Genomic DNA, 24,004 nt, shown 5'->3' with positions numbered 1-24,004 from the left:
AATGAACAATGTAAAGCTGACTTGAGCTAACCTGCATCCTGAATTTTATAATCCACATGAGTCACCAACAACTTACAAGTTTATGAATCTGAGAATAACCACCATGGTTTAGGTTTGAGAGAATTACTGTGACAAGAGCTGATTACTACAAAAGGAACTCATTGCTTTTCTTCCTCTTACACATTTAATGATAAAACAATTCATCTCACTTATCCACATGCAGCTTATAAGCACAATGTGAACGTTACTGAATTTTACAGATGAACTATTATGTATTATCTCTGGTCTTCAAAAGTTTACTACCTGATAGGTAAGAGAAAGGCTCTCAGCAAATAGGGCCAATTGGTGGCATCAGACGCTGAGAGGCAGGTCTGTATTTAGTACAGAGGGCACAAAAAGAAAGCAGTCATCAAATCTACCTGGAAGGAAAGGGTTATATGAAACAAATGATTGTTTCATGAAAAGCATCCCATATTGCAAATTCATATGTTTCCAGATTCCAGGCACAGACTGAAGGTAGGGAGTGTGGCTTTGTGGAGCGTGTTCTTCCAGAAGAAAAGTTGCTCCTTAACTTCAGCTAATGGTTATTAGGCAGGAGTGGAAGCTCAGTGCTACCAAGACTTCTCGTTTTCAAATGAATACATACTATTCTGCCAAATCCACTCATTCTAAGTCACTATTATTCAATCTACTATGCAAATCATTCACTCACTCGGTAAGCAAATCCCATAGTCCATATCTCTCCTTGGATTGGCAGTTTGTAATCTAAATTTGACAAGCAGAGAACGACGAAGGAGTTCATAACAGAACAAAGGTCCCTCTAACCAGAGGTGAATGCAGGTGAGATCTAATTTTTATCTCAGTTCTCTAAATCAAAACTTCCTGGAAAGCTTTTTTTTTATTAAAAAAAAAAATCTGTCTCTCTACTATACCAGAAAACATGGTGTTTCTAAAACCATGCACATTTTAGCCTAACAGTAATTTATACTATTCTTCAAGAAAGAAGATGTTGTCCATAAAATTTCACTATTAAATTCGGGTAGTAGATGAAAAAATATAACAGGTTTACTTTTGCATAAAAATTCTTTATGTTGTTTAGCTAAATCTCAGGAAAGCATTTTTCCTAGTCAAAATCTAAGTCATAACTTTAAAGAAAATGATGGCACTCATGGTGCAGGATTGGAAAAGGAGATTCAAAGAATAAAAGAGATTTAGTAGAATGTATGGTAGTGTTCATTTATAAATGACACACCACAATATAGTAGCATGATATAGATACTCTCTATAAAGACAAATGTTCTCGAGGCCTGGAGGTTATGAGAAAGAATGATAGAATGTTATAAAAGTGTACTACATTGTATATGCCTTCTTAGACAGACTAGACTAAAGTAAACAAGTGAAACAGAAGGTTTTGCTGTCACCAACTTTACCGTCCTGAATATTATTTAAATAATTACACAGCAATCCAGTGATGTTTTCAGTGGCTACCGTGGAAGATGGAATTGTTAGCCTGCACTAAATGGTTCTCCAGCACTAGAATCCCAAGGACACTGTGTCAAAGCACGGATTACTGATCATGCCCTCTGTGTTTTCTCTTTTAGTGGCCTTTGTGGTCCAAAGATTTATAAAAGAGTCCAGCTACTAACCAAAGATGGGTTATTAGGAACCATCCACCTCTGCAATGGAGAAAGATAAGGCAGTCTGCTTATGTTAAGATCTACACCCTTGAAAATGCTAGGAAGCCATTTTACTCTATTCTATAGGGTTGCTATATCCTATAGATCATCCCAATCTCAACACATCAAAAACTGGTCTGTATTTCTCTATTTCTATCATGTTGATGTTGATGGTGGTCTTGGTCTGCCAAAGAGATCACATCTCTACACCATTTCTAAGCACCATTTCTACACCCATTCTCTCTTTTCCTTTCTACCCTCTTTTCTTTTCTAATCCAATACATTTTCTACCTCTCTTCATACAATTTCTACCTCTCTCCTTTATTTGTTACTTAGCAGTACTTTCTGAGTACCCTGGCTTTTAAATCTCAAGGACAGTGAAATATCCCTGGTACTTTTGGATGAATATTGTACCTTTAGGTGTCAAACTCCACAGACAAGTCATGGAAGCAGAAACTGATTTTGAAGTCCCTGGTTCCTATGAAATGTGCCTTTAACTTCAGCCTTAATGAGTTCTGGCTTCAACATGTCATTTCCTATGAAGTATGGATCATCTCACAGGACATATCTGACAATCTTAGTGCCCATTTTAGGCCTCCGAAAACTTACTTTCATCCTGAATAGACAAATATGATTATTTAATCAACTACATTATCAGTGTAGCATCTCTGATGCCAATCTGTTTTCTCATCCATTCTAGAAATTGAAATGGAGTAATGTTATTCACCACAATTCTTTTTAGAGAAGCAATCTGAGATTAAATTGTATGGTTTTTCTTGCTACTGCTTGATAGAAAACTTTGATTGTTTTCATGCAAATATTAATAAACTTCAAAAGGAATTGAAAAAATTCTAATTGAGTAGATGGGAACAGGAGAGACGATTGCATTCTATCAAAAGGCAGATTTTATAGACTAAATGAGAAGTGTTAAAATATTAAAAGATGTTAGAAACAGCATATTTATAGTCATAAGGGAGAATTATGTATCTATTTCTGACTGAATTTCATGAGTGTAACAGAACTTGCATACTAAACTCAGATTAAGGGAGGATTAGTGGGTAAAGAGGGAGACCACTAACCCAAAGGCCATGTTTATCTAGAGAACTGAATTCACCAGCATCTCCAATGGAGAAATAATAACAATATCCTCTGAGTCATTTATAACCCTCCAAAAATCTACTGGATGGATCAGTTATGAGTAATTTCAGATTCTATAGCAGTGAGCTTGAGATGTTTTTGTTTTTAGAAACTTAGATTAAATAACAGCAAGGTTTATACTTTGAACCCATTTTTTAAGCTATACAAACAAAATCTTATATATTGGTAAATTGAATTTCATGTCTTGGTAGTTTTTATTTTATTGTACTTTAATAAATGCCAAGAGTCAATATTATTAGTGCAAAGGTCCTAGGGGTAATAATTAACTTTAACTTTTGAAAAAGTAAGGATAAAAATCATCACAATAAAATATTATTGGTAGTTTTCTTTGAAAAATTCATTCCATGCAATTTCTTCCTGTGCTCTTATTTTCTTTTCAAATTTTCCTATCATACATATATATTGTTTCCAGATTTCAAAGAAAGCTAGTATACCTCTCTGTGTGTGGTTATGCATATATGTGTATATATACATAAAGATATGTTATATGTTTAAGGATATTCCCCCCAAGAATATTTTTTAAAACTAGAGTACTTTATCTATCATTTCCTAGTATTTTTTATAAAGTTTATTAAATTTGGATAGTGCCATAAAAATGTGCTTTTTAACATTAAGGATATATTCACAATAATCACTAGCTTTTATTTTCCAGCCATTGTGTTGCTCAACTTCTGTAAATACATTGTTCTTTTTAATCCTGTTAATCTCCTTAAGTTTATGGTTCCTCTCGCGGGTGCATAATATCATTGGTCCATGCTATTGAGTCAGCTTCTTTTTTTAAAAAAAAATTTATTAATTTTAATGAACATTTACAGAGATTTGGGGTTTTCATTAATTCATTGTCTGTTTTAATTGTCCAATTGCCACAGTGCTTGTCAAAGCCAGTTCTGATTAATCTCCTTTGTCAGTGTGTCCTTTGCCATTCCCTTTCACTCCTCCCTGAGAGAGACTTCACCCTGATTCATAAGGAAAAGGGGATGGCGTATTCTCTTAGCTACTTCCTGCTGGAAAGGGACGCTGTAGGTTTCAGGGTGAGTCAGCTTCTTGAGGGTAATAAGACCAATAATTTTTTACCAAGAACAGAAGAAGGAAAGTTCTACACTTTATTTTTTTTTCCTAAAAATATCTTGAAGCTTCAATGAATTCTCATATATAGAATATTCTTAGGTTTGGGGGGGGGGAAAGAATATTCTTAGGTTTGTAGTAAATCTCCATAATTTATTTACTTTCTTGAAGGACATGGGCATACATATGTCCCCTTTCATCAGTCATATTTTTGAACTGAAAATGTCTCATCTGCTCTTACTACTTCATTCTTTTTTATCATTTCAATTAATATTGCTAGTCTTTCCAACTGTTTTATGGATAGCCCAGGACCATACATTCTATGCCTATAGAATCTCCCTCAATCCTCCTCCCCCCACTTCTCAAATATTGAAGAAAATTCTATTATTTTAGTTTTATTCTGGTTTTTACTCTCCTCATAGTAACATCAGGAATGTGGTTGACGTTTTGCACTGCCGGCCTATACTGGGTTGTTTGTAAAGGACAGTGGACATAGATTGAGATATATACTGTTTTCTCCGGACTAAAGAATGTAGGCTCCTTTTAAAGGCATAAAGCCTGAATCACTCTATCAACATTTTTTAGACTATGTTACCCTAGGCACGATACTTTCCACACTTGAAATTTAACTGCTATTATTTTGCCCAATTTACACATATTTGCAAAATGTTCTTGTTAGAAGTGCCAATCTGCTGGTCATGCTCAGTCAATCTTTGAGATGAGACAGAAAAAGTATTATAATAAACTCTGCAGGTAATTCTTAACCACTGTGATCTCCAGAGATTGACAAGGATCTCCAATAGGTTCACAGGTGATGCTACTGCTGTTAGCTGGGTGGTCACATTTTGAGAATGACACAATCTCCATTGTCCCCATCTATGTGTCTGCTTGCTAAAAGCATCCCTTGAAGATCCACGTATCCAATCACCTTATTTTGGTTGGCTTGTTAGATTTTTCTCTGTCTCAACTCATTGCTATCAATAATAGTTGACCTTCTAGTTGGTTTTCAGAGGAAGTAATTATATAGGAGATTAGCCATTTTCTTACAACAGACCAGCTAGTATGTTTAAACTGTCTGCTTTCTTCGAGTTAACAGCATAAGAACTTATCCATGAAGGCACCAGAACTCCCTTTCTACTTTCAACAAGTCCTTCAGATCTTATTTTCTTTCCTGGCTACCATGTTAGCAAGATACACAACACACATTTCAGTTTTTTTGAGCTGGATAATAATGTATTAGATGATGCATTAGTTTCCTTATATACATAACATGGAGATTAATATAGTACTTTCAGTGCATTGAACAAGAACAAGAAAGACACTGTGCTGAGTTAATAAAGGAAACCTAGTCCATATCATATTGGCTTGCAGAATTTAGTAGAGAGCTTGTCTTTTAGTTTGGTTGAAGAGAAGTAGAAGGCTATTGAGGTTTTAATTTCTAAGAAGGAGGTATCCCTTGTTTGGATTAACCTTTTAACAAGATCTCCAGCTTCTTAAAGAGAATGCTTTATAGTGGGATATGTCTAAGAAAAAGACAATTAGGAGATTATAGGATTGGCCTGGAAAACAGATGAGAAGAGCTGAAATTGAGTGAGGGAATTTAGGGTGGTGAAAAGTAGAAAAACATGAAAATATTTAGAAGTTAAATTATTATGGACTTAATGAAGTTGGATACTAGTGACTAGTTTTAGTACACTGAAATGCTGTAACCATAATCATTAAATCAAATTATATTTATCACTTTTGGCAATTTTCAAAATGTGTTTTATATGGGAATGATTAAAAACCTCCTTATCTGAAGTTAACTGTGAATACTTACTTCTGTGTTAGTTCTTAATTTAGAAGGTTGACATTTTTCATAGGATTTGGTAAAGTCTCAATAATAATAACACATCTTAAGATCACTCAAAAACAGCATCTAACATTTGTACTTTAAAATGTTTTCCTCAAGCAACAATGGGAAACGTTTATTTAATGCCCTATGTACAAGTACAAGACTATGGCCCATGTTTAAGCCACCCAGCTATGCAGTACTTTCCCCACAAAAAATAATCCTTATTGATCTATTATCATTGTTTCAACTTGTGCTTCCAAAGCTTTACTTCAGTGACCCTACATGTTAAGATAAATCATTTTGACTCACTACTTTCTACTCCTCATAATCAGTCTTCCACCTGAAATTCCCATTACTAACCCAGCTTCTTTCTCCTCCTTCAATTTCTCTGAAAATTGAGGACAAGACAAATGTAATGGATAGTAAATTGAACCTGCTATTCAAGTGTGAGAAAACAGAGGGAACGTATGTTCATACGTAGATGTCATTTCAGAAAAATAATGGCAACACCATTTTCTGAGTGTTTTTTCCTATCCAAACCCATTTTGTAGTAGAGTTGAAGTGAACAGGTGTTACTCTACTAAGTGTAAAGTTCACTACATCTTGAGAGTTGTTGTTCCACCTGTCTTTTGTATATTGTTAGGTGCCATCAAGTACAGGATGATTCAAAGTGACCCTATGAACAAGAGATCTGAAACTAATCCTATCCTGCGCCATTATTATCACCTCGGAGACATTTGATCCCATTGCCATGGCCACTGTCATTTCATCACAGTGAGGGTCATCTTCTTTTCCACTGACCGTCTACCTTGTCAAACATCATATCCTTTTCCAAGAAATAGCCCTTCCTAACAATATGGCCAAAGTATGTGAGACACAGCTTCACCATTCCTGTCTCTAAGGAACACTGTGCAAGTACTTTCTCTGCTTGTCTTTTTGTCTGTCAATGGGATATTCAGTACTCTTCTCCAACCACACAATTCATAGGAATTAATTCTTCTGTCATTCTTACTCATTGTCCAGCTCTTAGATGAATAACAGGTGACTAAAAAGACCATGATTTGTATCAGGTACACATTGGTCTTTAAAATAACAGCACTACTCTTCAGGACTTTGGAGAGCTCCTAACAGCAGACTTCCTCAGTGTAATACAACTTCTGATCTCCTGGCTGCTGATACCGAGAATTTTGATTATGGGTATAAGTAAGATGAAAATGTTAACAACTTCAATCTTTTCTCCATTGTTCATGATGTTGCTTATTGATCCAGACTTAAGAATTTTTATTTTCTTGATGTTGAGATGTAATCTATAGAAAGGGTGTAGCCTGTGATCTGCATCAAGCGCTTCAAATCCTCCTTGTTTTCAGCAAGCAAGATTGTGTATCATCTGCATAACCCAGGTTTTTGAGGAGTTTTCCTTCACTCCTGATACCATGTTTTTCTTCATAAAATCCAGTTTTTAAAATTATTTTTCTCAGCATACAAAGTCAATAGGTATAGAGAGAAAAAAAATACAACCTGATACATAACCATCTTGATTTTAAATCATGCAGAATTCCTTTACTCTGCTTGGACATCAGCTTCCACTTCTAGCTATTACTTTCATATTAGAACAACTAAGTATTCTGTGAATCATATTTTCCTCAATGTTATCCACAGCTTGCTGTGATTCATACAGTCAAATGCCTTTGCATAGGCAACATAGCACAAATAGACATTCTTCTGGTATTCTTTACTTTCAGCCAGGATCTATCTGATATCAGTAATGATATTCCTGGTGCCACAACCTCTTCTAAACCTTGCCTGAACTTCAGCAGTTCTCTGTCAATGTACTGCCTAGCCATTTTTGGGTGATCTTCAGGAATATTTTGCTTGTATGTGATATAAATGACATTATTCAACAGTTTCTATATTCTGATGATCCACTTCAGTATGTTCATGCCCTCTCATCATAATTTGCTTCATGTTGTTAAATACCATCGAGTCAGATCCGACCCATAGCTGACCCTCCAGCAGGTTTTCAGAGGCAGATAATCACAAAGGAGGAGATTAACAGTCCTCCTGTGGAACAGCTGGTGGCCTCAAACCACAATCCTTTGGGAATGCAGTGTTGCTTCTTGCCATGAATTCACCAGAGCTAATTCATTTCATAGTGAAGTGAAATAGGTTAAAGGTATTAAGAATGGAACAGGATGGGAGAAGGAGGAGGAGGTGTGTGAAGGATGAAATTTGAGAGTCATAATCAGGTGTTTCTAGGGAGATGCAAATAAACGTAAAGCTTTCAGCCAGAAAGGAGAAAAACCAAGTAATTAGAAGAAAATGAGAAGAAAACTTGCACTTCTCTTTAGGAAGTCCAGTGAAGAACTGTTGAATATACCATGGACTGCTAGGAGAACAAACAGGTTTGTCCTGGAGAGGGTGAAGCTGGAATGCTCCTTGGAGGCAAGGACTCTGAAGCTTCGTCTGACATACTTGGGGCATGTTGCAAAGAGGGACTGGTCTTTGGAGAGAGACATCATGTTTGGGAGAGTGGAAGGACGGTGCAGGAGAGGAAGACCCTCGATGAGATGGATCAATTCTGTGAGTGGAGCGATGGGAATGAGTGTGTTTGAGATAGTCAGGTTGGCACAGGATAGAACAGCTTTTAGAGCTCTTATTGCATAGGGTCTCTATGAGTCACAAACAACTGGATGGCAAATAACAACATTAAGTGAAGTGAGAGGGAGAAGAAAACTCACTGACATTATATTATATTTTTTCAATCCAGCCATGAACATGTCTCTCCTCTCACCTCACCTTCCTGCTTATATCAACATAATGGCCCAGAGTGGTATTAATCTCCAAGGCCTTTTGCAAGCTGGATTATCATGGTAAAGAAGGGATCCATAATTTCTGTACAATCCCCACTTGTCTGTGGCTAAGCATCCTTTAAGAAACACATCCACATACGGATCCCATTCATTTAAATGTTCTTTTGTTCTCCTGCACTGTAAACTGGTGATAAAGCGGTATTGCTGAGCAATACGCAGTCAAATTCACTAACTACTTTTTTAATGTCAGTAAGAACACACGAAGGGAATACTAAATTATATAACTGAATCACCAGAGATAATTATTTCATTGCTGGTCCTCTGGAAAAAAAAAGCAATGAAGGAAAACTCACAAATAAAGCATTTGTTTTTCTTAGCAGGAGGGGAACACTGCGCTGTGATTAAAATGGTATCCTGTTGCTTCCTACAGAATGTGCAATGGGTCTGAACGGTTGGAATAAAAAATTAGTACATCCCATTAACAGTAAAAATCCACCTTTAATTGGTAGGCACTTCGTGTAGAAATGTATACAGTAAATTGCAATTATGGTACATGGAACCACATTTGGTGAAGATCAAACAAGTTCTTCCTGGAAAGGGTGAGACCAAACAAGTTCTTCCTGGAAAGGGTGAGACTAGGCTGTTCCTTGGAGGCAGGGATTCTGAAGCTTCATCTGACATACTTTGGACATATTGCAAGGAGGGACCAGTCCTTGGAAGAGGGACATCATGCTTGGGAAGGGGGAGGGACAGTGCAGGAGGGAAAGACCCTAGAAGAGATGGTTTTATTCAGTGACTGAGGTAAAAGGGGCAGGTGTGTCACAGACAATAATATTGGCACAGAATAGAGCAGGGTGTAAGAATGTTATACATAGGGTTTCTATGAGTTACAGGTGACTCAGTGGCACATAACAACAACAATAACAACAACACATCTCTTTCATAGACTTTAAATATAGAGAAAAATAGATTTTTGACCCTGTAAATATTGGAAAGACACCAGGGACAAAGCCTGGTGTCAAAATGTATATTCCCGCACTTAGCCATCCCATGTGTTACAAACTAGAATCTGTTTTATAATGTGGCTTTATTTTATGTCTGCAGACTACAGCATTCACCAAACATAAGCTTTAAGAGGCTCTGAGAAGTCCTGCAGTACGTCCCTATTTAACTAACTTACTTTAACACAGCTTTTTTTCAAAAGTAAAATGGTGATGATTTAGCCTTTGTTAGTAACCTTAATAATTATAATACAGTTAGGAGAACTTTAATGAACAATAATTTTAATCTTTATTTTAATGAAATAACTTCCTTGATTATATAGCTAATAAAGAACAATGATGTGTCTGAAACTTTTTGTTCATACAAGACTTTTTTTCATAGAGGAAATAAGTTCATTTTTTTTTGTACAGAACTTTTGTTCATTTTGTTCATACAGAGCTTCTCACCAAAAATCCTTCACAAGAACTAATTTCCAAAATATTTTTATGAAAATTGAGAGGAAAAACTGTCATGACTTAATTGCAGTGCATTTAAAGTATAATGCATACTATCTTAGTGAACTCTGGTGGAGTAGTGGTGAGAAGCTGCACGTCAACCCCAAAGACACAGAGTTCAGATCCACCAGCTGTTGCACAGAATGATGGACCATCTCTTCCCGTAAAATCAACCAGCTCTGAAAACTCGCTGGAGAGTCAGGGATGGTTCTGTTCTGATGCAACAGTATACCGCAACAACCACCACACAATACAATTAATGCTACTTAAATGATTATAGCTCAGGATCCTGACAGCCGTAACAGTTAAATATATCAGCTGGTAACCTGAAAGATCAGAGGTTCAAAACAGTCAGCTGCTCTGAGGGGAAAAGACAGTCTGCTTCCACAAAGATTAACCATTTAGAGAACACTTTGTGCCCTTATACTCTATTATACAAGGTCCTTATGAGTCGGAATCAACTCAGTAGCCATCAGTTTGGCTTTGGTTTTAAACTATTATACAACATATATTGAAAAAGAAACAAGATTTTCTGAAAAAGAAAGTACATGAAGAAGTGTCATGCCTTATTCTGGAATCCTTGAAAATTGGCAAACACATCTTACTACAACTCTTGAGACTTTGATTAAAAGGTGGCTATCTAATTTCGTTTGTGTTCTACCATGGAGGACAGCTCCTTCTGGGATAATGTGTAGTTCTGGTGCATCAGGACAAGCATAGCATGAAATGTCCTTTTGGGCAGCTTTCCACCACTGTCAGCAGTTCTCTTCCTTCTGAACCACATATGGTCAATTCACCTTGCTTAGATATTTGGGCTAATTAAAATCATAGCCTCAAATTGCCTATTTTAATACAGTTCTTTGAATTAGTACATAGCCTTTACATTTTCCTCGGGGGCTTCTACTTCTTCCCTCATCCATTTAAGAAAGAATTAGATTCATAACCATCTCAAGGCTAAAGGTAAAAGCACCATTCAAGTTGTTTTCTTTAATGCAAGGAAGACAAGTAGAGGTCTAGTGCTCGGCACCACAGGCCTTCACAGGTATTCATGTAATGGAGATACAAATCCTAGCATCATCCAACTGATATTTCCAAAGACAGTCATATCTGGCAGCTGTCATATATAATCAAATAACTTTGTTACTAAAAGTCTGATCTCACAAATGTTTCCCTTAGTCTAATACTATTACATAGTAAACAGAGTCTTTAAACATTCTCTCAGACAGAACTTTTGCATATCCTTATGACAGCGATAAAAGTAACTAAAATAATCGTATGTTGTAATGTGGTGATGTTGCAAAGACAAAAAAAAAATCAAAATCATCTATTAGCTACTGTTTCCCATTACTGTATATGGAGGCTTGGTGGCATAAGGAACTTGGCTGCTAACCTCAAGGGTGGTGATTTCAATCCACCAGTCACTCTATTAGAGAACTATGATTAACATATACACTAGTATCTTCCAGTCCATTCATGCATCATCAATTCAATGACATTCATCGATTCTAATAATACATACTCCATAACTAAAAACATCACCCTATCTAATCATAAGTAATAACCATGTCATGGATCTGGAAAAAGGAAAAGTAGTAAGGTATTACACATCACCATAAGACAGTATCAGACATCTGTATACTGAAGTGGAGTTTTTCTAATTAGACAGGATTAAGGGCATCTTGATAAGAACCTTTCAGAATCTTTCTCACCCTCTTCACAGGGATTTTCAATTTGAGAGAGGGCAGCTGCTCTGTCAGCCTGAGTGTCTCAGTAAAGACAACAAACAGAACCTTCTTGCCTATATATCAGAGAGAAGAGTTGGCTCTTTTTGTTTTAAACGTCTATAACTACCTTTCTCATTGTGAAGTCTATTTTTCAATATGACTTTCCTAGACATACTTTGACTTTGTCATGTAAATAGGAGGGACTATGTTAATGGGGTGTGTTACCTTAGCCACAGGGGGATTGGCCATCTACCAGTCCACAAAGAGATTGACTAGTCTCACCGATCCACAAGGGGATTGGCCAATCTCAAAATTAAATTCAGCGATTGATCCAGCAGCAGGCGAATGAAAGCTTTCCTGCCAGCAAAGAGCAGCAGCAGTAAGGGAATGCAACACTTCCTTCCAACCCAGAAATTCTTGCTCCACTACACCGATAGCAGCAGCTATAACTGAACCAGAGATACGATGTAGATGGGACTCTGTGACTGACACATCATTGCAATTGGAGCTAAGAACCTTTGCCCAAGTTTGTTGGGTAACTAGGAGTGGTGAGCCAATATTGACAGGACTGAGAATTTTTAACATTGGCCTAGAGCTGTGAGGCTCAAGGCTGAGCTCTTGACTATATCCTGCTACTAATCTGGAGTATAATCTTTTGATTTCCCTCTTAAAAAGATATAGATATAGATGATAGAGATAGAGATATAGATGATAGAGATAGATAGAGATAGAGATGATAGGCATAGATATAGATAGATATAGAGATGATAGAGATAGAGATAGATAGATACAGATATATAGATATACATATAGATATAGAGATATAGAGATAGAGATAGAGATGATATAGATATAGATAGAGATGATATAGATGATGATAGATATAGATATAGATATAGATATAGATATAGATGTAGATGTAGATGTAGATGTAGATGTAGATATAGATATAGATGATATAGACAGATGATAGAGATAGAGATAGAGATAGATATATAGATATAGATACACACATACACACATACACACACACACACACACACACACACATATTTTCTACATTTAAGAACCCTAAGGAAACTCTGGTAAGAACCTAGTGGTAAAGACGTGCACTTCAAGGCTTGCAATTTGAATTCACTAGCTACTCTGATGGAGAAGGACTGGAATTTCCTCCTGTGAGATTTGTTGCTCCTGAAAACCGACTGGAGGATCAGCTGTAGGTCAATTTTAACCTGACAATACTCAACAACTAGAGTTGCACAACGGTCAGAGCACTTGGCCACTAACCAGAAAGTAGAGAGTTTAAATTTCCCAATTGTTTCAAGGAGGGACAATACCACAGTCAGGTTCTGTAAAGACTCATTGCCTTGGAAACTCTAAGGAGCAGTTCTACTCTGTGCTCCAGGGTTTCCATGAGTCAGAACCAATGTAGTGATGCTGGATTTTTTGGATTTGGGATGATAGTCTTACAAAGTGGCACTTTTAGCTAATTTCAATAAGATTGATCATTTTGGTAATTAACCTGTGAATGGAAATTAATACAGCCTTACCTAAGCTAATATTTTAATTTTGGGATCTGGGATTTTTTTTAAATTATTTTATATTGCTTTGCTTACAAAGTTGGTATACATTGTGCTTCATACTACTTTCACTGTGTTTTTTCACAATTATTCCCATTCACTGTTGTTGTTGTTGTTCTTGTTAAGTGCCGTCAAGTCGCAGGGAACCCACAGCAACCCTATGAAGGAGAGTCATCAACGCTTGGGTGTCTTTCATCCTCTCTCCAGGTTCATAGGGTTTCCGGAGGCAAGCTATTATGGAAGTGGATGCCACTCCTGCTTCCAAGCTTGTTTTAATTGGGGAACTCCACCCCAGTCTCTGTCCGCATTGGGTAACCAGCCATTGACGCATTTGACACATCAGTGTCACAGTGTTCAGCTTCACGGCAACCACATTCATTATGTTTTAGAAAATGAAATGCCACTGAACTATGCCCACCACTACCCTGACTTTCCAGATCCCCACACGATCTTTCCCATTTCCTTAACCACTCCCTCCCTCCATCCACCAAATTATAACTAAGATCATTAAATTGGCACAGGTGAGAAGTTATACTCTAAATAAAAATACATACATATAAAATTTAAGAACTGCAGCTTAGATATAGTATACTGTAAATTTGGAAACAGCAATGGCATCCACTTCCTAATCAACATGCCTCCCAAACTCTACAAACTTTGATAGATGTCGATAGTTATAGAAAGGCTTTCAGGCCTTTTGTTCATAGGGTTAATATGAGTTGTCGTCAACTAGAAGGCACTCAACAACAACAACAACAACATGCTGTAAATTTAAGAGAGCTCTATTAAAACAAAGAATTACATTGTAACAGAAGAGAAATAGTACCTTAATATATTTTATGATAAACATGTCCTATTTACAGCAAAGAGTCTTGGTCTAAACCACAAAGCTCTATCAGCAAGCTCATTACTAAGCTTTTAAGAGAAAGTGTCACTTTCCCATAAACGGATGGGTCAATTATACATACTAAGATAGCAGCACTAGTATCACATATGCTTTAATTTAAAAAAGCACAAAACTAAAGTAAGTGCAGAAAAATGTAAAGACAATAAAGCCATCTTATTCTTGAACTAAAATGCTCTGTTCCATTACTGGAAATACATGAGAATACAACAACAGTACCATAAAACGAACTTATAAATCATGCCTTCAAATTAATTTAGAAAAGAAAAAATAATTTTATAATGCACAATATTTTTACATTAAATTTGGAGAAGATTGAGGGCAAAAAACAAAAGCAATATTTGGGATTTGAGTGGAAGCCTAAGAAGCATTTTTTATTCAGTGTTTCACATATATTTTGTTCTATAATATTAATTGCAATACTCATAATATTTAAATTAATTTAGTGTCAATCAAAATGGGATCAATGGAATTGGTTCTTCTTAGTCTCTTCATCATTTCCCCACATCTTCCTCATAATTAATAATTTCATTAATCTTATCCTACTCTTTCCTGCCTTCAAGGCTTTTCCATGGGGTAAATACTGATCTTTTTACTTTTATATGGCTCGTTAGCCCCAGATTTAAGTGTCTCTCTAGTGTTAATGATCACTCTGTAGATCTACAGTTTGAGAAAAGGCTGATGCAAGGGGATGCCTTTTGTTCTAACGGTACCTAGGTACCTACATGCTGTAGTCTCAGAGTCTCATGCATGGTAAACAAATCTCAATCAAGTTTTCATCATAACAGGACCAGATTGCCTCATCTTTATAATCCCTAAGGCGCAATGGATAGACTCAAGCTGCCGAACTTTTTGTTAGTAGTTCACCATCAGGACTCCTTGATAATTTGTTGACTCATTATCAGCCATATTATTCAGCCATACTTTTTATTATTCAAAAACACTGCCAACAGAAAGTAAGCTATTAACTAACGTGTACTTTTCTACTTCAATACACCATAAAATTATAGCTTTTATAGTGATTTTAATGTTCCACATATAACTTGATCTCCTTTTTAGTTAATTTTTTAAGATGGTCCTTCCAAATCTTTCTGTGTAGCTTAGCTTATTACCTATTTCAATAATCACTATATTGCTTAATGGTTGAAACAATCATATGTATTTAAAAGAACATGGATATAAAAAATTTCTTTCTTAGGCACTCTCTATAGACTTGTTGTTGACTGCCATTGAGTCAAGCATGACTCATAGTGACTCTATGAACAAAAAACCTGAGATGACACACATTCTATAACTATCATTGTTTCTCAAAGTTCATAGGGTTTCCAGAGGCATGTTGTTTAGGAAGTAGATGCCTCTTCTGCTTCCAAACCTGGCTTAAACTGGGAGCTCCACCAAACACTGTCCACCATGTATAACTGTTATAGCATTTGACACCCCCATGGCACAAGGTTCAGTATCACAGAAACCCCAGGTTACCATCAACACTCTTGGTACCAGCAGCCAAGAAATCAAAAGGCAAACTGTACTGGGAAAATTTGCTATCTGAGACGTCTTCAGGGTACTGAAGAGCAATTGATGTCAATCTAGAGACTAAGGTTCACATGATCCAAGGCACGGTCTTCGCAAATATGTGTTATACATTAGAAAGTTGGACAATGACTAAGGATGACAGAAGAAGGGTCGATGCCTTTGAGTTGTGAGCTAGGGGAGAATATTGGACATATCATGGGCTTCTAAGAGAACAAACATCTGTTCCAGTGAGGGTGAAATCAGGCTGCTCCTTGGAGGTAAGGATTTTGAAACTCTGTCTCACATACTTTGGATATGATGTCAGCAGGAACCAGTCCTTGGAGAATGAAATGATGTTTGCAAGGATGGAGGGACAGCACAAGAGAGAAAGAACCTGGATGAGATAGATTGACTCAGTGACTAGGGTAATGTGGGTAAGTGTTGGAAACAATGCTATTGGTTCAAGAGAGAGAAAGTTTCAGGGCTGTTGTACAAAGGGCCTCAATGAGTTACAAATGACTCAACAGCACATAACAACAATGAAATACTTACACACACAAACAATTTCCTATCAAAACTCACCTGTCATCAGACCCAGAATGTTGCACTATAAGGTGGACATACTCAAATCTATGGAGAAAGCCTTGTTTCACTTGTTCATAGGCAATAGCTCCTAGGCCCCTACTCTTTAAAAAGACTCATATAGTAAAGGGACAAATCCTGCCTTTGCAAAGGGCTGTTTCCACTCAGAGTCCTTGACTTGGAAGGAAGAGTTAGAGTAGCCAGAATGTCCATGATATGTGACACTATGTTGTTGTTGTTTTTGTTATGTGCCGTCGAGTCGCCTGCGACTCATAGCAACCCTATGTACAACAGCCCTAAACTCCGCTCTGTCCTGTGCCAATCGCACTGTCTCTGACACTCCCATCCCAATTATCCCAGTCACTGAATCAATCCACCTCATAGAGGGCCTTCCTCTCCTGCACTGTCCTTCCACCCTCTCAAGCATGATGTCCCTCTCCAAGGACCGGTCTCTCCTCACAACATGTCCAAAGTATGTTAGAGGGAGTCTCAGAATCCTTGCCTCCAAGGAGCCACCCGGTTTAACCTTTCCAGGACAGATCTGTTTGTTTTCCTAGCAGTCCATGGTATTCTCAATACTCTTCTCCAGCACCACAGCTCAAAGGCATCAATTCTCCTTCTATCCTCCTTGGTCATTGTCCAACTCTCTGATGCATAACAAGTGATTGCGAAGACCATAGCCTGTATCAGATGCACCTTAGTCTCCAGAGAGACACCATTGCTCTTCAGTACTTTGGAGAGGTCCCTAACAGCAGACTTTCCCATGGTAATGCGCCTTTGAATTTCCTGGCTGCTGGTGCCAAGACTGTTAACTGTGGAGCCAGGCAAACTAAAGCTGTGTACAATCTCAATCTCTTCACCATCCATCCTGATGCTGCTAATTGGTCCAGTGGTGAGAATCTTTGTCTTCTTAACATTGAGCCTCATTCCATATTGTAGGCTGCAATCCTTGACACTCTGCAGCAGGTGCTTCAGGTCCTCTTCAGTTTCAGCAAGCAGGGTTGTGTCATCCGCATAACGTAGGTTGTAGATAAATCGTCCACCAATCTTGATCCCACATTTCTCCTCATAGAGCCCCGCCTCCCTGATAATCTGTTCTGCATACAGGTTGAAAAGGTATGGAGATAGGATGCATCCCTGGCGTACGCCCTTCCCAATTTTGAACCATGCAGTGTTCCCTTGCTCTGTTCTGACGACTGCCTCCTGGTTCAAGTATAAGTTTCTCATTAGAACAATCAAGTGTTCTGGGATTCAAAGACATACATTTGATTTCAAACTTTGTATTTTATGTAGATATCTGAACTTGTTGTAGTTGTTGTGTACCTTTGAGTTGGAATCAATCCATAGCTAACCCTCTAGCATATTTTTAGAGGCAGTAAATTGTGCAGGAGGAGATTTTGCATCCTTGTCCCGCAGAGTAACTGACCTAGACTATGTATTTATCCCATGCAAAACAAGTAGGTGCCAGTTCTGAACCTGGCCAATATTTTTCTAGAGTTTTAATAAGGCAAAAAATTAAGACTATACATATGTATACAGGGAACTGCCATGGTTCAATGGTAAGGAGTTGCACTGACAATCCAAAGGTATACAGTTCAAATCCACAGAAAAAAAAGAGAACTCTCCTCCTGTGCTATTAACTGCCTCTGAAAACTGAGTAGAGGGTCAACTCTGATTTGGTTTAAACCCGACAGTACACTAACATGATCACCATGTACATATATACAGATAGAAAATACCAGAAAGAAATATTTACTTGTGTTTTACTGACTATTCCAAGTCGTTTGACTATATAGGTGATAAAAAATATGGATTACATTTCAAAATGAGGAATTAAAAAAATGTACATCAGGATTGTGTCTTTTGGCTATACTTATTTATTCTTTTGTATCCTGAGTTAAGAATCCCAGAAGCTGGATGATATGAAGAAAAATCCATCAAGATTGGAGCAAGACTCATTAATAAGCTGCCATATGAGATAACACAACCCTGTGTACTGAAAGCTGAGAGCTTTTGAAACGTTAATGAAGAACAAAGCATACTGCCTTCAACGTGGATCAACATCAAGGAAACAGTCCCTTCCAGATAGGCACTTAAGCAACAATGATTAACATTACATGGCAAAATGTCACTCATTAATTTTATATAAGACTTGACCTTATGTATTAGGAAGCAAAAGTTTGCCTATGATAAATATTCAGGTGTATATCATAAGCATATTTGCTTTATGATCAGTAACACACATTATAAGAAAATTTCTGTGATAGCTTTTCTGTGTTATTATACTTTGACATTTAAAATATGAAAGTTCTCTTTATTTTTATAGTATTGGAAAATATCCATTAGAATATGAGTAAATTGCAGCCGTTTTCAAGGTAGCTGATATTTTAGTTAGCATAAGACACTCCTTAAAATACGGGATGAAAGTCTTCTGCTATTCAACTAAACTAGTACATCTCTGAAACTAAGGATTAAAGTCTTCCCCTCTTCTTAATTTAATGTTTATGGTTTGTTCAAAGAAAAAAAACAAGTCCATTGGCTAACTCATCATATACGTTATTACCTTACTTGCAGACGAAATTGTTTTCTAAATAAACTTTAAAGTCAAAAAGAAAAATGGATAGTATAATAATACTATGATATAGGTTAGCAGGTATAATCAGGGTGTCATACCTTTTCAGTTCTATTGAATAACTTTTAAAAAGCCTGTGATTTTTTTTCCTAGACTCTTTAAAATGCAAATAGATTTATTCTAGAAGAAAAAAAATCCAAATACCAGTAACCAATTTTTTTGTTGTTATAGGGAAAAGCAATTGAAATTCAAATGTTAAAGTACTTTGGAGAAAGTATGTGATTCAGATGAAACTGGCTAGGAGAAATCTGAAGTAGGTGATAAAATATGTGCTGAGATGAATACTACTCTATCTTTAAATATAAAATACATTAATATACATTATTAATTTGCAGTGATATGTGATAATTGGCTTTGTGAATAATATGAGCTCATTTAGGCCCTTTAGTTTTGTTAAATTAAACTGTGCCATGAATTTTTCCCTTATATATATTTTATTTTAATGGCTCACTTTCTACACAACACCTAAAGCATTTCCATATTAACAAAGTAATCTTACAAATACACCCAAATTTAATGCTGGAGACTTTGCCATCACAAGCAATATCTGCCTTTTATATTCAAGTATGTGTTTCTTACACAATGTCTATCATTCTTTTCCCCAGGTTACTTTATAACCCCTCATTTGTTATTCAACACATCTGGCAAGTAATCCTTTTAGGTAGGCTTCAGTTGCCTTACTGGAATAATTACACTAAACTGTGATGTATCTGGACTTTAATTCAATGAGCAAGTATTTAAGCACTACATTTAACCCCTGTGCAATTAATTAAAGAAAGGCAAGGGCATACGTGGAGTACTGGAACTTTGCAATCTCATACTAATAAATGTAGCGAGTAATTCAGTGGTAAACCTTTAAAGTGTCTCTGTTATGTATTTTGAAGGGTACAATGTAAACTCTTCTTGAGTCATTAACTTACCCAAGACTGTGAGCTCTGCAGAGGCACTGATATTCTCATTTCTATATGTGACAACACAGGTATAGGTCCCACTGTCATCATCTGTCACATTGGAGATGAGCAAATTGCTTCCACCTAATAAAGAATACTTTTTGGACCTAGAAAATAAAAAAAAATATACAGAGTAAAATTGTACACACTCACTCAAAATAGGAATATATAATATGTATGGTATGATTTATATTACATTATACATATAATATACATATAAATTAAAATCCCCAGTTTTAATTTGCTTTGGTCAAACAGTCTTCTAATATAGCACTGGTATGTCCATTTGCTGTACAGAGGTAACTTGTGGTTGCTGTGATGCTGAACACTATGACGTTAATGTGTCAAATGAAATAGTGGTTACCCATGGTGAACAGTGTTTGGTGGAGCTCCCCTATTAAAACAAGCTTGGAAGCAGGAGTGAGTGGCATCCACTTCCCATACAGCCTGCCTCCAGAAACTCTATGAAAGTGGAGAAATGATGAAAGTTATACAAGTGTTCACGTCTTTCGTTCATAGGGTCACTATGAGTTGTCTATGACTCGACGGCACTTACCAACAACAACAACAACTTATATCATAGAAAGATGCAGGAGTTCTGGTGACTTATTGGTAAGGGGTTGGGCTGCAAATCCAAAATCATGTGGTTTGAATCTATCAGCTGCTTCATGGGAGAAAGATGGACAATCTCTTCCAATGTGATCTACTGCCTCTGAAAGCCCAATGGAGGGTCAGCTTTGGGTCGGTTCTGACTCAACAGTATACAATGACATTATATATTCCAACCTGAGTACTCAATGGTTTGTATGAAACTTCCAACAGGACATTAATATTACAGACTGAACTATTAAATTGTAAAGAAAATCTGCATCATAATAAATTAATCTCATCAGATTTATTGATGAAAAGTTCACTCAATGTAAATTTGTTCCCACTGAAAGGCCATGTTCAGGGACCAAGGAATACAGTACATTAAATTTGGGAAAAAATGAAGAAACAATTTCTAATAATCTAACATAAGCATTATATTTTGTATTCCAGGACTTCAAGTTCCAGAGAATTGGTTGCCTACAGTGGAAGTCAAGGCCCCATGTGTGGAATTCAATGTAATGGTCATTGTGTTCTTCCTTATTATTAGGTACCATTAATTGCTAGACTTCTAAACTGAGTATGTATGTGAAGCTGTATCCAGACGCCAAGTCTTTTCATGCTGTATTTGCACCCATTTCTCTTAAATACTTCAATATTCTCAGAAAGATTGGGAATCCATCCCAATCTAGAAACAAGCATTCTCACAGAAACAATGATTTAAGGTGGATGAAATTTAACGATTGATTTGTGTTCTCTGGGCCTATGTCAGCAAAGAATTAAAACAAGTCAAGAAGTTTTATGCTGGTGAGTACAAGAAATTAACTTATTAAAACAACAACATTACCTTTTACAGAAATGTGCAAAGTAGGTATTTCATTCCACTAAGATACTACTTTTACATAGTGTCCAATTTTGATTCAAAGAGCCAAGATTTCTTCCTCTTGTCTTAAACATGTTCCATAGCTGAGATGGTGAGAGAGATAATACGAAATGCATACAGCCTCCAAAGACATAGGCCATATCTGAACTCAGGAATTTGGGCATAAAAATATCTTATTTCCTGTGTTCAGTTATTAGGATGAGATCTTGTAAAGTGCCCTTGACAGTAACTCTGAGTAGAATCATGTCAGTGACAACAGCTACTTTCTGAATTTCCTTCCAGAATCAATATCATAGATATTTTTGGCTATGTTTTCTCCACTCAGCCCAGATGCTAAATGTCCTTCAAACAAAGTAATTTCAGAAAGTGTCAAAATATCTTGATGTTCTAAGAAAAGATCCTCCTCTTTCTGGCCCATTCACATTAAACTGAACAAATACAAACAGTAGCATACACTCCCCACAAAAGTTATAAGTTGAAAATACCTGAGTTGGATGACTTCCTCTCCTCGTAACCAAGTAAAACTCGGAGGAGGGTAGCCTGAAACACAACACTCCAAGACAGCATCTTTTCCTTCAGTGGCTACTACATTAGACGGTCGTTGCAGAAAATACAGCTGCCTGTGCAGCCCTGGGTCTATGAAGAGAAAACATAGGATCATGCCTTTTATGAAAAAAAAAATTACAAAAGCAACTTCATTCACTTGAATTCTTATTTCTTTTTTCCTTGTCCCATCAAGATGTACTGACAGCATGGAAAACAAAATGTTGTCATGCAAATAAAAGTGAATAAACCCATTAAAATAGTTTTTATAACCTAAATTTTTAAGATTGTGATATTGAAATCATTTTAGCTATTGAAAATATCATGGTAACAGTGCATTAGCCTGAGGTTACAAGGTTTACTTCCTTGAAAAACATGGCCACAGCTTCATTGATTTATTTATTTTTTTTTTCTATCAGCAAGATTTCTACTGGTAAGCTTTATGATTTTACACCTTAATCATTCTGATGCAATAGCTTCTAAGATGCATGCTTTAGTAAACATTTTTCAAGGAATTATATTAAGTGAAACCAAATGCTTTCTTCATTAATTAAGGACAGTAAGTAGAATGCTTAATAAGTTAGACTTTAATGCAGTACCAAAATAATGTGGTAAGGACTGTGGTATGCAGAATGGTTTTTCAAACTTTCTCAGTTTTCTAAATGGAGGGCAAGAAGAGTTGTATTTTTTATGCAATTGGGGTGCAGAGTCAAGGACATGTCTCTCTGGTGGCTTGGCTGCCCCAGAAGCTCAAAATATAGTAAATGAGAAATCACATCTTGTGTGACTTACAGCTTTAGAAAACCCATGGAGAGTCAGCTAGGAGTCAATTCCACCTCAGTGGCAATGACAACGGCTTTAGGTTCCTATCAGCTAAAACTTTTTGAAGTTTTCAGTATGCATGTCACTAAAATCCACATTCCACTTTTTTCCACTGCCTTACTTCTTGCTTCTCTTGTCACTTGAAAAAGAAAACATCTTAATGTTGTGTCAAATAACACAGAGGTACTGAGAAAATAATGTTTATATCCAAAATGGAAGGCTCAGTTGCATAATAAAGTCCATAAGCTTGCTTTTTTATATAATATTTTTATTTTTATCAGCATTAATTATTAACTACATTTCCTAGAAGGACTTTATCCCTAGAACTGAAACTTTGGATAAGCAATACATTGTTCCGACCTTCTTCTCCACCTGATATATTTACTAATTTTATCAAGACCCATTGTTCATTTCTTTACTTACAGGTGAATAAAACAGTCTCTGTGAAGCCCAAACCCAAACCCATTCACTCGGGTAAGTTTAACTCACGCCAACCATCTTTTGGGTTTTTTTGAGGCTGTACATTTTTCTGGGAGAAAAGGTCTTGTCTTTCTTCTCCAAATTGGCAGGTGGGTTCTAACACTAACATTTTGTAGCAGTTCAACAAGCACAGAGTGGGTTAATCTAATGGATAGAAATTTTTAAAACAGCGGTCATTTGATACAAAGCTGTTAGTAAGCAAAATCTCTACTAAATCTTCAACACAGGCTGTCACACTGTCAGGAAAGTTAGAGTAGGGGGGAGGAGCCTCTCTTGCTCACATTATGCAAATATCGTGAGGTTCCTATGTAGGGAACTCTGGTGACCTAGGGGTAAGTAGCTGTGCTGTGATCCCTAAAGATGAAGTTTAAATCTGCCAGTTGCTCCAGGGAAGAAAGATGGGCAATCTCCTCCCACCCAAATTACTGCCTCTGCAGACCCACTGGAGGCTCAGCTATGGGTCACTTCTGACTTGATGATTTGTACCTTGTGCTTCTGTGTTGGCAGTGCAATACCACAAGGCCACCAAAGCTCCATATGCCATTAGGTAAAAAAGTTTATTTCAACGCAGCATAGTATTCCATTGTGCGAATATACCACAGCTTCTCTACCCATTCGTTTGTTGATGGGCATTTAGGTTGTTTCCAACTCCTTGATATTGTAAACAAAGCTGCGATAAACATGGGTATACATGGTCTCTTTAGGGTAAGCTGCATTGAAAAACAAGGAACTCATGCAATATTATTCAAAATGGGTGACCCTGGA

General features: G+C 36.7%; 1 protein-coding gene across 1 annotated transcript in view; it reads right to left on the bottom strand.

Moving 5' to 3' along the window:
- DCC (deleted in colorectal carcinoma) overlaps window positions 1-24,004 on the bottom strand; it is a 1,276,184-nt gene that overhangs the window by 633,561 nt on the left and 618,619 nt on the right. The window contains exons 4-5 of the mRNA XM_006891717.1: window positions 21,880-22,030; window positions 19,894-20,030 (exon numbers count right to left, since the gene is read on the bottom strand). Of these exons, the coding sequence (XP_006891779.1) occupies window positions 19,894-20,030; window positions 21,880-22,030 (288 nt within the window). The remainder of the gene's footprint in view (window positions 1-19,893; window positions 20,031-21,879; window positions 22,031-24,004) is intronic.

This window comes from Elephantulus edwardii, unplaced genomic scaffold (genome assembly GCF_000299155.1).
Source record: "Elephantulus edwardii isolate Elephantulus edwardi_28Jun2011 unplaced genomic scaffold, EleEdw1.0 scaffold00103, whole genome shotgun sequence".
In the NCBI taxonomy this organism is placed as follows: Eukaryota; Metazoa; Chordata; class Mammalia; order Macroscelidea; family Macroscelididae; genus Elephantulus; species Elephantulus edwardii.
The sequence above is the reverse complement of the archived record's forward strand: the minus strand, read 5'-3'. Positions and strand labels throughout refer to the sequence as shown.